The sequence below is a fragment of the Plasmodium gaboni genome, chromosome 14, assembly GCF_001602025.1.
Source record: "Plasmodium gaboni strain SY75 chromosome 14, whole genome shotgun sequence".
Lineage (NCBI taxonomy): Eukaryota > Apicomplexa > Aconoidasida > Haemosporida > Plasmodiidae > Plasmodium > Plasmodium gaboni.
In genome coordinates, this window is record NC_031494.1 from 143,429 (window position 1) to 161,436 (window position 18,008).

The following is an 18,008-nucleotide window of genomic DNA, read 5'->3' on the forward strand; positions in this document are numbered from 1 at the left end:
TAAAATAAAAAAATGATTAATTATCAAAGGTGTTTCTTTATATAAATATATAGATATATATATTCTTATTAATAATTTAAAGGGGAACAAAATATATAAGTTGTGTAGAAAAATAAAATTTACAACTTTTACAAATTTATAATAATTCTGAGATATATATAAATAAAATTAAAATATTAATTTGTTCAATATATATATATATATGTGAATTTATAAATATATTTTTATATATTATATTTATTTATTTATTTATTTTTTTTTTTTTTTTTTTTTGCAACATTTTTATGGGGATAACAGATAAAAAATTAATAGATTACATGCCATATGAATCCTATCCAAATATTAAAAAAAAAAAAAAAAAAAAAAAAAAAGGGAATATTTTATTATTATATTATTTTTTTTTTTGTGTCAATTTAAAATAATTCAAAAGAGTGTAGGTATTTCATCTTATATAAATATATATAAAGTTTTTATTTATTTATTATATAAATATTTATTTATTTAATTTTTTTCATGCCAATTTGATCTTTCTTTTTTTAAAGTTTTTTTTTTTTTTTTTTTTTTTTTTTTTTTTTGTATTTATTTTTAATATTATATTTTAAAACTTTCCACATTAGGAAAAAAAAAAAAAAAAAAAAAAAAAATATGTTTAATATTATAAATTATGGAAGATAATAATCTGAATAACGTTCTTAAAAATGATGAAGTCCCAGCAAAATGTAAGAACAAAAATAGGGGTCTCCTAAAATATATAATATATATAGATATATATTCATATTTATATATTTATATGTAGTTGAAACAATTGATATATGCTGATATATATGCATATTATATATATATATATCTTATATTACACCTTCAATAATTTTATATTTTCATAATTTTTTTTATCCTTTTTAATTTTTCAAAATAGCTGTAGAAGGCTGGATAATTATCATAACAAATATACACGGAGAAGCCAGAGATGATTACATAAAAGAAGTTTTTGAAAAATTTGGACAAATAAAAAATTTACATTTAAATATAGATAGAAGAACAGGTTTTCTAAAAGGATATGCATTTCTTGAATATGAAAATTTTGTAGACGCAAAAAGAGCAATAGATGGTAAAAAGAGAATTTTTAATACATATATAATATATATGTATATATATTTATTTATTTATATATTTATTTATATATTTATATTATTTTTTAATATTTTTAGAAATGGATGGTACTATGCTACTAAATCAAGAGATACATGTAGACTGGGCTTTTGTGCAAGAAAAAAGTAAAACTTGATTAATGCAAAGAGGGATAATTAGAAAATATAATATATATATATATATATCATAATAATCTCAACTTGTTATCATCCATATTATGTCTAAAAAATTTATTTGTATCAATTCAATATAAATCCATACAAAGCATTATTTTATTTATTTTTATTTTATTTATATATTTTTATTTTATTTATTTTTATTTTATTTTTTTTTATCGTTTTATTATTATTATTTTTTTTTTTTTCAAATAAATTTTTGATACTATCATATTATTTTATAGTCATTAAATATTATAAAAAAAATTATTAATATATATCATATCATATAATATAAATAAAATTTTTTGTGAAAAACAAAACAAGCAATTATAATTCCATTTGTTTATAATATGAATAAAATAAAGATTTATTGTTTTTTAAAAAAATGAATTTGGACAACAAAATAAGAAAAAAATTAAATATATATATATTAATATTTATATGTGTGTACTCAAAAAAAAAAAATAAAATAAATAAATAAATAAAATAATAATAATAATAAATATACAAACATCATATAGTTAACACATAAATATATATATATATATATATATATATATTATATAATTTCTAATTTTTTCTTTTTTTTTTTTTTTTTTTTACAAATTTCTTTTATGATACTGCTTTTTTCTTCAGCAAGGAAGAAATGGCAACTGAAAAAGCTTCAAATGTTGATAACGGATGACGAAAATCTAAAGTAAAATAATCCTTAGAATTTTTCCCAAATATTAAAAATATTTCCTCTTCATCATTATTTATAATTTCATATTTAATTTCTTCTTTTTTCTTTTTCAAATTGTTTTTAATTAAATCAAAAGAAAATTTCTTTTTAATAAAGCTATTTATATATTCATCATTATGTTTCTTAATTTTTTTATTACCTGAATCACTATTTTTAGTTTCACTCTTTGTATTATTATATCCATTGTTATTTTGTTTAATAGACATGTTATCATGATCATTATGATTATTATTTTTATTGTTATCCTTATATATATCATTATAAATATTATCATTCTTATCTTCATCCTTTTCCTTATCTTTTATATTTTGTTTATCTTCATTTTGTCTAGCTGACACATATTCAATTATATCATTTATATTTTTATTCATAAAATCATTTTTTTTTGATTCATTAAAAATACATTTCTTTAGAATTAATTGTAAATTTTTTGCACTAGCCATTTTAACTCGTCCATAAAAAGGAAGTTCATAAATTTCTTTCTCTTCATTCCATATAGGACATTTATTTTCATAAATAAGTTTTATATTTTTATTTTCTTTATAAATATTACATATAAAATGTCTTGGTAATTCACTTATAATATTGGATTCAAATCTAATAGAAATAACATTATTTCTTTCAAAATTTGGAAAAAAGTTTGCATATTTTTCTGATATTCCATTATCATATATTTTAATTTTCATACCTGTAAAATTACATACCAGCACTCCTAAAAATCCTGATACATTAAAAGATGTTTTAATATTTTTAAATTTTTTTTGAATATTTTTATCATATTTATATATATATACTTTATTTTGTCCTCTCTTTTTAAAACCCATTAGTATCTTTTCCTTTTTATCATTTTTTAAAATATAACAACATGAATAAAATTCATTAAATTTTCGTATTCTTTGTAACTCATTAATTTTATATCCTTTAGGTATATCATTATAATAAGAAAATTCTCTTTTTGTTTTATTAATAAAATTAATAAAGATATTTTTATCTATTATATTATTTTTAAAATATAAATTACCTTCATTTATATTTATTTCACTGGTTACATCTCCTATTTCTTCAGTTTCAAAAATGTTAAACGTTTCATAAAATATATCAATACAATAATCAGTATAATTTTTTATTCTTCCTTTTTTCTTAATTTTTTTGTTCTTTTTCTTCATATCTTTAAAATTAAATTTTAATTCATCAAACCTTTTTTTTAATTGATTATTTGTTTTATCATCTAATAATATCCAACAGTTAGGAATACATTCACTTTCAAATATGCTGACAAGTCTCCAAAAGCAATATTCAATAATTTCTTTATTTTCAATTTTATATGCACAATAAGTTAACATTATTATTAAATCATCTTCTATATCTTTCGTTTTTAATAACAACTTCTTAAAAATATTAAATAAATAATATAATTCAAAGGTATGTAAAGTGTACAAAAATTCTATATTAAAATATGTATCACATTCATCTATAACATATATTAGGATATTTTTAATATAGTTCATCATTTTTTTAAAATCTTTATCATATATTGTATTATTATTATCTAATTTATTTTTTTTTTCTTTATCAATATATATATTATTTTCCTTCGAAATATAATAATTATTTTTATTGTCTTGTCCATAACAAACATTACCATTCATTAATTTTTTAGGAGAATCTATGAAATCATTATGATGTAAAGGATTAACGTTTTCTTCTTTATCATTATAAATATTTATATCACTTTCTATAAATGAATTATCATTATATGATGATGAATATAAATAATTATTATGACAATTATACATATCTTTATGTGACCATTTAATTTTTTTTTCATTATTTGATGATATATTATTGGTATCACTATTTGATGATATATTATTGGTATCACTATTTGATGATATATTATTGGTATCACTATTTGATGATATATTGCTGGTATCACTATTTGAAGACTTATTATTTGTATAACTATTTGAAGACTTATTATTTGTATCACTATTTGAAGACTTATTATTTGTATCACTATTTGAAGACCTACTATTTATATTACTATTTGATGATATACTATTATGATCACTTGAACTTCTTTTATTACTATCTATTATATTTTCATAATTATTTGAAGAAGCTGTATTTTCACTTTCATAACCCTCATATTTAATATATGGAAAAAATTTATCAGGCTTATAATTACTATTATTCATCTTTTTTTTCTTTTCCTTATATTTCATACTTTTCACTTTTTGTATATCTCTTTTTTTTTTTTTATTTTTCTCACCATATTTCTCATCCTTAATATTTTTTTTTCTTTTTAATTTTCCTGATATTAGATCATAAAAGAGTTGATAATTTATTTCATCATATGTTGTGTTATTTGTTTCTTTTTCCACATGTTGATATTCTGTATCTTTTATATATTTATTAATATTATCATTATGTGTACATAAATCATTTATTTTGTTAATATTATCTATATCATTCATATGATATATATTATCATCACAGGTAACGTTCATTTTATCTTTTATATAATTTATATAATTTATATCTCTTTCTTCTCTTTCATCATTTATATCTTTTTTTTTTTCTTTATTCCTTTGTTTTTCCCATCTAATAAAGAATGAATAAAACGACATTACTATTTCAATCAAGAGGAGAACACTTTTTAGTCTTATTAAATTTTTATTCGTTGTTATATTTATTTCGTAAAAAAATGTAGAGGTCTTCTTTTTATAATTAACAATATTATTATCATCTGGTGCATTAATTGTTTGAATGAATTTTTTTGAATTCTTATTTTTATTACTAGAATGTATAACATTTATAGTATCATCCGGATAATTACCTTGATACATATGATTGTATTCATACATATTATTATTATTATTATATATAGTATCATTATTGTATAATTGATTATTATACATATTATCGTCATAATAATTATTCATATTATTATTATTATTATTATTATTATATATAGTATCATTATTGTATAATTGATTATTATACATATTATCGTCATAATAATTATTCATATTATTATTATTATCAACTATATATGTATCATTCACATTCTTATTATGTACATAATTATATTCATAATAATTATTATGTTCATTTTTATATGTTTTATTAATATAACATGGATCCATATATATATCACATTTATCAAAATTTTCATTATTTTCTTCCTTATAAATAATTTCATCATTTGTTTGTAAAAAGGAATGAGCTATGGATTTATATGTTTTTTTTTTACAGGACATATTAAAAATCTTGCTCTTCCATTTTTCTATTATACCTATCCTATTATTTAAGTAATAAAAATTTTCATTATTATCATCATGCTTTAATGATTCTATAACATTTTTTAACATTGGAAATGCACTTAATATATGTTTATTCAATTTTAATATGACTGATATGGTATATGTTGTCATTTCTATATCATTCATATCTCCATTTATTTTTTTATATTTTTCTATATCACTTATTACACTAGGTGTATCTGTTTTTCTCTTTATAAAATAATTATCAATAAGATAATCAATATCTGATTTTTTTTCAATATATTCTATATAATAATCTAAATTCTCATATAACTTTTTATATTCCAATATATAATTATCTAATATACAATCTTTCTTAATATATTCTGTTATTATTAATATAATATTATCACCTTTATAACAATCACTATAACCATATTTATGTTTTCCTATAATTCCACCCCTTATATTATATTCATCATATTCTTCATTCTTATTATAATAATATTCTTTCTTTATTATATCAACTAAACGATTTTCTCTATCTTTCCAATCTTCATTCTTATCATTATAAATCATCTTTATCTTCAAAAAAAAATAGATATATATACATACATGTATTCTATATTATGTCTAACCTTTTAATTAACCACTAAAATATTATACATAAATATATATATGTATATATATATATGCTTTAAAAAAAAAAAAAATATATGCTTTAAAAAAAAAAAAAAAAATATATAATACACATTTCGCGTAACATATATATATATATATATTATATGAAAAATATTATGATCAAAACTATATACATATTACCCTCATGTTGACTTTTCATTCATTTTATTACACACAAAAAAAAAAAAAAAAAAAAAAAAAAAAAAGAAGAATTATATATGAAAAAATTGAAAAAAAAGAATTCAACTATTTGTATATATATATATATATATATTTTATATTTGTTCTTTTTAGATATTATAAATGAAACAAAAAAGAAATATTATTTTTAAAATTATATATCAATGATATGGGAAAATATACATATACATATGTACAAAATATATGGAAAATAAAAATATCAATATGGAAAAACGTTACGAAAAAAAAAAAAAAAAAAAAAAAAAAGTAATACATAATATATATAACGTAATATAATATATATATATATATTTTATATATCTAAACAATTCGTCGGATATTTATGATTAAATCCATTTTTAATTTTTTTTTTTAATACATAATAGAAAAAATGTATCATTTCCTTTTATAATACTATTTATGTAAATAAATATAAATATATATATATATATATATATATATATTCTATATTGAATAGGTAATATAAAATATGTGCTTAAATTAAACCTTTTTCCATAAACAAATAATGTTCTTCATTTTTTATTCATATATATATATATATATACAACTAAAGAACACACATCATTGTTTATTGGTTAATATATATATAATAAATATTTTAATTTGTTCTTTTATAACTTAAAAATATAAAATGATTATATTAAATAAAATATTATTTACATATATATAATATAATATATTATAATATAATCGTAAAATTGATCTTATAATTTCTATGGTCGTATTTGTTTATTTTCATTGCTACTGAAAATTAATATAAAACAAAATATTTTTATTGTATGGATAATATTTATATATATATATATATATATATTTGAATTATCTGTCAAACGATATTCAGAAGAATAATAAATATTTTACGTTCTTATGTTTAACTCATATATTTGTTTGTTTATGTGTTTCTTTAATAATTTACTTTTTTTTTTTTTTTTTTTTTTAATCACATAAATATCATCTTATGCCATTTTCTCCCAATTCATATGTCAAAACTTTAAAAAAAAAAAGATTAAAAACATCATGAAACAGAAATAAGCAAAAAACAATATTTTTATTATATATACATAAATGTATACATTACAGTATATATATATATATGTATTAAAATATTACTATATAATATATTTATATATTATTATATATAGTATCCTTTTTATTTATATATTAATAATTTTTATTTTCACATGGGATAAAATGGTACGAGTAAATAAGCATTTTTCCCTTTTTTCATATTTAGAATTTATTATGTATATTATCATTTAATTTTTAAAAATATATATATATTAAAAATTTGGTATAATATTATATAGGTATATAATTTTTAATTTTTATTTCCATAATTAATATTCATTGGAAAAATATATATATATATATATATATGTTTATTTTAATTTTTTTTTTTTTTTTTTTCCTTTAAGGATGTATAGTTTTTATAAGAAAATTTGAAAAAATGATTTGGATTTATTATTACAAAATATATATTCTAAGAATATAATAAATTTAATATATATATATATATATATTATATATATATATTTATGTATAATAATATATTCATTTAAGTTGAAGAAAACAATTCTACAGTAATATAATGAATATATATACCTTCTTTTTAAATCCATATAATATATAATAATATATTTATTTAAAAACAAAAACAAAAAAAAAAAAAAAAAAAATTAAAAAGAAGTAATATATAAATTATATATGTATATCCTATGATAATTATATAAAATAGTTGTTTGTTTTATATTTATAAATTCTCATACATAAATATAATATTATATATATATCTATAATATATATATTATTTTTTATATTCATATATAAAAATAAAAATGAATATAACAGAATCAAACAAGAACGACGACAAAGAGAAAAATAAGGAAGGAAATGATGAAACAGATAATTCAAATTTAAAGAGAAAAAATGAGGGCTTTTTAATTAGAAGTTTTAAAAGGATAAAACATAAAATCAAAGGAGATGACGATAATAATGATGATGAAAATTATGATAATGATAATAATGATGAGTATGAAAATAAAGATATAGTTATTGATGAGGATAATAATAAAAATATCGAAAATGTTAATAAAAATGATGATAATAAAAATGGGGAACCATTAATATTAAATGGGCAATCCTATATAGATGAATCACTAAAAAATGATATGAATGAAAATTATAATTATAAGTACAATAAGAAAAGTAAAAAAGTAATCTCAGAAGATTATGAAAACGAAGATATTGATGAAAAGAAAAAGAAAGAAAGAAAAGCTGAGGATATTAATATTAATAAAAAAATTGTTAGCAAAAAATCATCAAAAAATGAATTCAGAAATATTCATAAAAATGTCAATAAAGATAGAACGGATTATATTAAAGAAAAGGAAGATAATATTAACAAACGAATTGATAGAGAAAAGAAACATATTAGAAAAAGTTTAAAAGAAAAAAGAATACACTATAAGAAAGGTAAAAAAGATAGACGAGATTTTGAAGAAGATGATGACGATGATGATGAAGATGATGAAGATGAAGATGATGATGAGAATAATGATGAAATGAAAGGTTTTATTGTAGATAGTGATGAAGAAGATTATAGTGATGATGATAGTAGTGATGATGACAGTGATGACGACAGTGATGGTGACAGCGATGATGATAGTGATGATGATAGTAACGATGATGCTGATAATGATAATAAAAAATATAATGAAGATGTTGATGATATAATTAGGGAAAAGGAAAAAAAGAAAAAAAGAAAAATGAAGAAAAAGAAGAAGAAAAAAAAGAAAAAGAAAAAATATGATTATTTTGAAAATAAAAGTTTAGATGATGAAGATCTAGAACTTATTGCAGAAAATACAGGTATACAAGTAATACGAAATGAAAAAGATACTAAACATAGAAGATTAAAAAAAATTAAAGATAGTAATGATGAAGATGATTCTTATGATCATTTATCAATGAATGAAAATAAAACTAATGAATTAAAAGATAAAGATGATTTTATAGATGATAGTGAAATCACTTTAAGAAAAAAAAAAGGAGATATAAATAATAATTTATTTAATTATGCAGATAATTTATCTGATACAAGAGAAAATGATAAACATGGATTACAAGAAGGTGATGAAGATTTAGAAGAAGAAGAAGGATATGGTATCACATCTGATAATATTTATAAAAATGATTCATATATACATAATGTTATTACTCAAACATTTGGTGATATAAATGCAGTCTTAGATATTATTAATGCTTCTCCTTCAAAAAAAAAAAAAAAATATGATTATGAAGATGATGAAATAGAAAGTGATTATGATGACGAAGAGGATCAAGACTCTAAAGATATTATAGTGGATGATGAATATCCTAGTAGAAAAAAACGCAAGAATAAAAAAAAAATGGTTAGCTTTTTTGATGACATTAATGAAAGTATGAAAAGGATGGGAATGGATGATGATGATTCGGATTATGAAATAGATGAAAATGAAAAATATGATGATCAAGAAGGTATGGAAGAAATTGAAGAAGAGTATGATGAATATAATGAATATGCAGAAGATGATTATGAAGATGAAGATGAAGAAGATGATGAAGAAGACGATGACGAAGACGAGGATGATGAAGAAGATGACGAAGAAGAAGAAGATGATGATGATAATATATACGAACAAGAGTATAACAAAATATATGAGCATGAATATGACGATTTTGATGAAGAAGAACATGCAAGTGCACACCGTTTGGGAGAATTATATAAGGAAGATGAAGAAGCAAAAGAAGATATAGACATGGATCATAAAGATAAAGACAAAGACAAAGACAACGACACATTAGATATAGACCAAGATGATACACAAAAGGAACGTAATATTACTGAGGAAGAAAATCAGGAAGAGGATAAAAATAATATCTTAAGTATTGAAGATGAATCACAAGTTGTAAAAGAAAGTAAAGAAAATAAGAATCTTTTTGATGATGAAAATAAAATTGAAAAAAAAGAAAAGCCAAAAAAAAAGAAAAACAAAAAAAAGAAAAAACGATTAGATTTAATAGTATCAGATAACTGGAAAAAAATTGCAGAACCAGATGAAGCTTTAAATCAATTATTAACCAAAAGAGATGATTTAATTAGAAATACAGACATGCCTGAAAGATTTTTTAATATATATAAAAAAAGACAAAAGAAATTAAATAAAAAAATGTTACTTATAGAATCTAAATGGATATTACATAAATTGAAAGAAAAATATCCAACATATTTTACATATAAAAATTTTGAAAAAATTATTGAAGAAACATATAATAAAACATATGATATAAATGTAAACGATTTCTTGAATGATTCATTTTTATTAAAAAAATGTATATTAACATTACATATGCTTATAAAGTATAATAATGAAATACCATATATTATATTTCATAAATCATATTTAATATTTCCACCATTTAATATAAATATGTTATGGGATATATATGAGCTAGATCAAAGTTGGTATAAAACTTTTATTAAAGTAAGGAAATTAAGTTGTAGATTAAAACGTTTAAGTAAAGCTAATAATATCCATATGGATATTTTCGACATTCTTAATAAATATAATGAAATATATTACGAGGATGTCAATATATATTATTATTATATGAAAAATAATTTGCTAAATACAAACAATAATAATAATAATAATAATTATAGTAATAATATTAACAATTTTGATGATAGTCATAATAATAATAATAATCAAAATATATTATCTCTAAAAAATAATGACAATGATAAAGATTTATTTGGTGAAGATATAATAAATAATGACAAGGAAAGTAAAGAAAATAATATTTATATGAAGGATGATTTATTTGGTGAAGATATATTAGTAGATGAAAAAAACAAAGAAAATAATAATAATAATGATGAATTTGAAAAAAACAATATATTAGATATGAATAAGATCAAAATACATAGTGATGAAAAGGAGGATAATAAAAATAATTTATATAATAAATTTAATGAGAGAAATATTCCAGGTTTACAATTTTTAGAATATGTAAAAAAAAATAAATTTAATATATGGGATGAATATTTATTAACTACTGAAGAATTTTATGAAAATATATGTTATTTATATAATTTAATAAGAAATGAGAAGATATATCCATCCGAAAATATTTATGATGATCATGAAAAAAATAAATATAATCATAATAAAGATGATTATGATAATGATGATTATCTTAATAAAGGAGAAAAAAAAAAATTAAATAAAAAAGAAAATTTAAAAATCTTTAAATATAATTGTTCAAAAATAAAAAATATGGTATCTAATGTACCAGAAATATATATAAATGATTTAAATGTAGAAAGTCAAATTGAAGATTGGTGTAAATCTTTTTTTCCTAGAGAAGTATCAAATAATAAAGAAATATTTAAAACATTAATTTGTTATTATTCTAAATTATTAGCATCTCATCCATGTATAAAATATATTTTTAGATTCTTTTTTTTGAAATATTCATCTATAACTACTGTAAGTACTAATATAGGAGAAATGAATGTTGATATATGTAATAGTGATTATTTTGTATATAGACTTTATCGTTTGCCTATATATTATTTATTAACGAATGAACACAGGAATCAATTTCTCTTAGATCAAAATGAAGATACTTATAATAATAGACGTGATACTAAAAATTCATATCGTCATAGTAATTATTCAAATAATTACACATCTGATTATACTAATAATTGTACTATTAATAATGATGTATTACCCTCTTTTCAAGTTAGCCATGATCCATGTTATATACACAATTATAACTTAAATTTTTTTAACACACAATTAGATGAAAGCAATATTCCTATATATGCTAAAAAAAGAGAACTAGAAAATTATTATCATATGCATAAATATAAACATATCTATCTAGAGATATTAAAAAATAAAGAAAATAAATTAGTTGATATTATTATTCATCCAATCCTACCTCATGAAACTGTACCCTGGAAAAGTGAAGAATATAATGAAAGAGAGAAAATCAAAAAAAAAAAAAAAAAAAATGAAAGAGATATTAAAAATTCATTTGAAAAGGAAAAAAATAAATTAATTAAAGCAGAACAGTTAGATAGCGAATGGATAAATAATATTCTTAGACAATTATCTTATGCCTATTGTTATAATGATATGGAAAATAATAATATTTTTGTATATATACAAAAAAAAATATTAAATAATTTCTTATGTGTAGAACTTTTACCATTATTTAAAAAAAATCTAGAACATTTATTGTTATCTAGTGCTCAGAATTGGCTAATGGTATATATACATCAATCTTTTTATTTAACACTTAATGTAAAACCAATAAAAATATTCAAAAAGGATATTATTAGGAATAATCAAGAGAAAATAAAAAAAAAAAGAAAAAAGGAAAGTATTAAAAATAAAGATGATAATAATAATAATGATGATAATAATGACGATGATTATGATGATGATGATAATTACGCTGATGATGAAGAATATTCATCAGAAAGTAAAAGTAGAGCATCTTCAACTTCAAAATATGAAGACGGTATGTTGAAAATGGACTATAATTATAAGAAGGATAAAAAAAAATATTATAGTGACGATTCTTACCATAGCGATATGTCAGATCATTATAAAAAGGATTATATGGATGATAAACATAAGGAAAAGAAGAAAAAAAAGGATAAAAATAAAGTTAATGATAAAAATAAAAATAAAAATAGCAACAACAACAACAATAACAACAATAATGACAATAGTGATAAAAATAAAGATAATATTAATGACAATAATAACAAGGATAATATGAATAATGACATTATTAATAATGAAAATACTAATAACCATAGTGATAATGATGAAGAAAAAGAAGAAAAAAAAAAAAATCAAAGTGATGATAAAAACAATGTAAAATATTCAAATAAAACAGATTTATTCCATTCAACCTATTCATCTGATGAATATAATTCTGAAGAACAGAACGATAGAAAAAATGAATTAAAAAATAAAAAAAAAAAAAGTAGTAAAATGTACAACGAAGAAGGTAAAAAATATAAGAAAAATATAAATTATGATAATTATTCAGATAAATCTGGAAAAAGCTACGTATCTAATAAAAATGATGAGGATAAAAAAAATAAATCCTTATTAAAAATTATGAAGAAAAATCATAATGTATATGATGTTATATCAATAGTGTGTGAATATGTTCAGTATAATGTTAGGGTACATCTAATGGCATGTGATATTTATGGTGATATATTAAAATATATTTATTTAGATAATATATATACAGATATAATAAAAAAAGAAAAAATTCCTATGGAAAAAGAGAGAATTGCTCATGATTTGAAAATATTGAAAACTTTTATTAAAACAATAAAACCGGATATTATAGTTGTAGGTATTAGAGACGTACCATCATATCTTGTATATTCATATATTCTAAATATGTTTAATAACAATATGGATAGGAGTAATATAAAGGAGGAAAATGATAATATATATCAAAAGGATAAACATGCACACAAATATGATGATCATAAATATGAACGTAATGAAGAACGTGTAAATAATCTGAATAATAATAAGTATCATATAATCGCTGAAAGTTTATATATTCCTAATTTAGTTACAAATAGTTTAAAATATAATAAAGAATTAGTTGATAAATATACAAGAGAAGCTTTGATGTGTTTATCTCTTTGTCATTATGTACAAAATCCATTAAATGCTATTTTATCTTTATTTGATGAAGATAGTAAAAGTATGTTGATTAAAATATGCTTACATGATTTACAAAATTATATTTGTAACTATAAATTGCAATATTTATTTGAAAGAGTTATGATTGATGTAGTAAATAAAATAGGGTGTGATATAAACTTTTTAAGAAAACAAAAAAAGAAACATCTTGAAAATTCATTAAATTATATATGTGGTTTTGGTTTAAGAAAGAGAGAAGAATTAATGAAATTATTGCATAATACAAATTTAAATACACGTGAAGATCTTTTAAATCTATCAAGTAATAAAAAATTTATTGGAAAGTGTGTATATAGAAATTGTTCTTCTTTTATTAGAATTATAAGTAATGGAGATGATTTTGTTGAGGCTTTAGATAATACAAGAATTCATCCATCCAATTGTTATCACATTATTTATGACATGTTAAAAAATACGGTAGAGAAAAAAAACAGTTTTATGAAAAATAAGGATCTCTATGAATTAGTAAATTATTTAATAGATAAAAAGAGATTGATCAAACATATAGAAATAAAAGACTATGCAAGGAAGTATTACAATCAAGCAAATAATAATAAAATTAACAATAATAATAATAATAATGGAGATGGAGATTATAATAACAATAGTGATAATAATAGCAATAATAATAATAATGATAATAATAATGTAAGTGGTGATGATCATAATAATAATAGCATTTTAATTAAAAATGATACGAAGAAAATGTTTTATAATAAGAATAAAAATATTTATTTGTATCCATACTTAAAATTTATAAAAAATGAACTACTAGAACCATATAAAGATTATCGTTATATATATGAGAAAAAAAAAGAAGAAGAATTATTTTATCTTATTATTAATGAAAAGAAAGAAAACTTAGTTGTAGGTTCAGAGGTTGCATGCAAAATTAATTATATAAATAAAAATAATGGCTATATTGGTATATCTATATTACCATATAACATTAGAGGTGTTATAAGTGATTCTAAGGACTTTTTAAGACAATTAAGAAATTACTATAATGAGAGAATGAATTATATAAATTCTAATATGGAAATATTAAATTCATTTAATAATAAGAATAATTTTATGAATCATAATAATAATTTAAAAGATGCACAATATATTAATAATTCGGTTATAGGAGAAGTTATAAAAGGTAGAATATCAGCTATTAATTATAATTTAAATAATAAATTTGAAACAAATTTTTATGTAGTAGTAACAGAAGAAAATATTCGAAAAATAAAAAAACAAGTATTTTTACAAAATATGAGTTATCCATTTAGTTATGAAAATTTATCACCACTTATTGAATTAGATATTAATTATGATAATAATAATTTTATACAAACACATTTTAAAAAATTAAATGATAATGAAGATTTTGATGATTTTGTTGAAGATGAAAAAAATTTATTTATTAAAAATAAAAATAAATATTATCAAAATAAAAAATTTATAAATCATCCAAATTTTAAATTATGGAATTATCAAGAAGTATATACATATTTAAAACAAAATAATATATCTATAGGTGAATCAATTATATATCCTTCAAATGAAATTAATAAATTATATGTAATCATTAAAACATGTGACAATCCTTTTTATATTGTTAAATTCACTATATATGAAAAAAATATACAACAACATCATAATATAACTAATAGAAATACACATCAACCAATTCAACAAATATATTTAATTAATAACGAACAATTTAAATCAATAGATCAAATAGTTACAAATTTTTGTGATAACTTAAAAAAAAATCTATTAGAATTATATAATCATCCTAAATGTAAAAAAAGAAAATCATTTGAACAAGTTCAAAAAGAATTAAGTCAAGAAATGATACTTAAACCAGATAATATTATGTGGTCTATTATACCACCTATCATGCCAGAAATCAAAAATAATAATAATAATAAAGGAGAGAAAAATGCTATACAAGATTTTAATCCTTTAAGATTTACATTAATGGTCATACCACCAATTAAACATCAACAACATCTATATTCAAATGTCCATTCTACTTATGAACCCAAAGATTTTATAGTACTTCATGATTCAATATATGTTGATCATAAATCCTTTAAATTGTGGACCAGAACTGAAAAAAATTTTAAATATCTTATTACCTGGTGGAAAGAAAAAGGATATTGGAATCGTCAAAATGAAAGATTAGAATATATGAATGAAAAGAAAAAAAAAATGGAAGAATATAATAAAAAACTTAAAGCTGTCAAAAATTGATATATACAAGTATTTTTTTTTTTTTTAAATATTTTTTACAATACAATACATATATATATATATATATATATATATATATATTTATATTTATATTCATTTAGTTATATTATTTTATTTATAAATCTGTTTATATAAAAAAATTATGAAAACCTTTTATATAAAATATATATTATATATAGGTTTATTTTTTTTTTTTTTTAATGTTACATATCATTATATCTTTTAAAATTTTCAAATATCAAATTAATGATTTTTATTTTTTTATATATTTTTCATTATTCAAAGTGAAACACCGCAATATATATATATATATATATATATATATATATTTATATATAATTTTTTTTTTTTTAATTTCAAATAGAAACATCAAAAATAAAAGAATGTACTGTGTAGTACTGATGATATATATATATATATATATATATATATAATATATATATTCTTAAAGGTGTTAGTAAAAAAATGATCTAATATATTTATGTAAAAATGCATTTATATTTTTTTGGTATTATCTACTTTTTTCTATAAAAAATATTAATATAATAAGCTAATATAAATATTATATATTATAATTTTATATATGTTTATATTATATCTATATTGAATTTATATTCTTCACAAACTAGTATTTAACTTCTGCATATGTGGATTATTTAAATAAAAGCAATGTGTTCTTATACATATATATATATATATATATATATACAAAATATTAATAATTTTTATATATATTTAATTTTAGTAACTTTTAAAAAGTGTACAATAAATTTATATATATGATAATAACATTATCTAAAATACAAATACACTTATTTCATATTTTAATATACTATATATATATATATATATATATATATATATATATATAATAAAATATACACACAATATACTTATATATTATTAATATTATATTTATACATTAAAAAAAAGTCTTTAAAAAATCCAATTCCATGATTTTTTATATAATTACAAAATTATATAAGAAAAAAAAAAAAAAAATTTATTATATATTAATAAGATGCTTAGTGATCTAATAATATTTTTTTCTTATATTATTATATATTTTATTTCTTTTTTATACTATTTAAGAAAAAATATATAATATATATTATATATATATATATTATATAATTGTTCTAACAATATAATATTATTTTTTATACATTTTAAATATGTATAAATATTTATAATTATAATAATATATATATTACTAAATTTATATTTTATTATATGCTTTTTATTTTATCAATTCTTTTAATAATTACATTTTCATTTTATTTAATACACGTAATATTATATATATATATATATGTGAAAACAGAAAAATTCTTTTATATATTAATAGTTAGCATTGCTTGATTATTTTATACATATATATAATATATATATATACATTAAATATAAATAAAATCTATATAGATTATAATAAGTTCCAACTTATAGAAAATAAAACATAAATAAATAAAATACTGTCAAAACAATATTTTTTATTATAAATATTTTTTTTTTTATAATAATTAGTTCATGGTATAAGTATATCTATATATTAGTTTTATATAATAATATTGAATTCAATAATAATGTTTATTTATGTTTAGTTTAGTTCTGTTTATATATATTATTAACCATTTATTATACCATAATAAAAAATAAAGAAGATTTATAAATATAAAAAAAAAAGAAGGAATCAAAAAACCGTATGTTTAAACCAAATACAATAGGAATATTATTATATAAAGTCTTTTTTTTTTTTATTTTTTTATTTTTT

The 18,008-nt window shown here is 18.1% G+C and overlaps 3 protein-coding genes across 3 annotated transcripts; 2 read left to right on the forward strand and 1 right to left on the reverse strand.

The window, feature by feature from the left end:
- Positions 1 to 664: 664 nt before the first annotated feature.
- PGSY75_1406000 (putative RNA-binding protein) lies at positions 665 to 1,285 on the forward strand (the record flags this gene model as incomplete). The annotated part of the gene is made up of 3 exons (XM_018787766.1): positions 665 to 719; positions 917 to 1,108; positions 1,209 to 1,285. 3 exons carry the CDS (start codon positions 665 to 667, stop codon positions 1,283 to 1,285), a joined length of 324 nt encoding a protein of 107 aa, XP_018639138.1.
- A 634-nt stretch (positions 1,286 to 1,919) lies between these two features.
- On the reverse strand, positions 1,920 to 5,894 carry PGSY75_1406100 (hypothetical protein; the record flags this gene model as incomplete). The annotated part of the gene is made up of 1 exon (XM_018787767.1): positions 1,920 to 5,894. One exon carries the CDS (start codon positions 5,892 to 5,894, stop codon positions 1,920 to 1,922), a length of 3,975 nt encoding a protein of 1,324 aa, XP_018639139.1.
- A 2,138-nt stretch (positions 5,895 to 8,032) lies between these two features.
- PGSY75_1406200 (hypothetical protein) lies at positions 8,033 to 16,237 on the forward strand (the record flags this gene model as incomplete). Its single annotated transcript, XM_018787768.1, has 1 exon — positions 8,033 to 16,237. One exon carries the CDS (start codon positions 8,033 to 8,035, stop codon positions 16,235 to 16,237), a length of 8,205 nt encoding a protein of 2,734 aa, XP_018639140.1.
- Between the last annotated feature and the right edge of the window lie 1,771 nt (positions 16,238 to 18,008).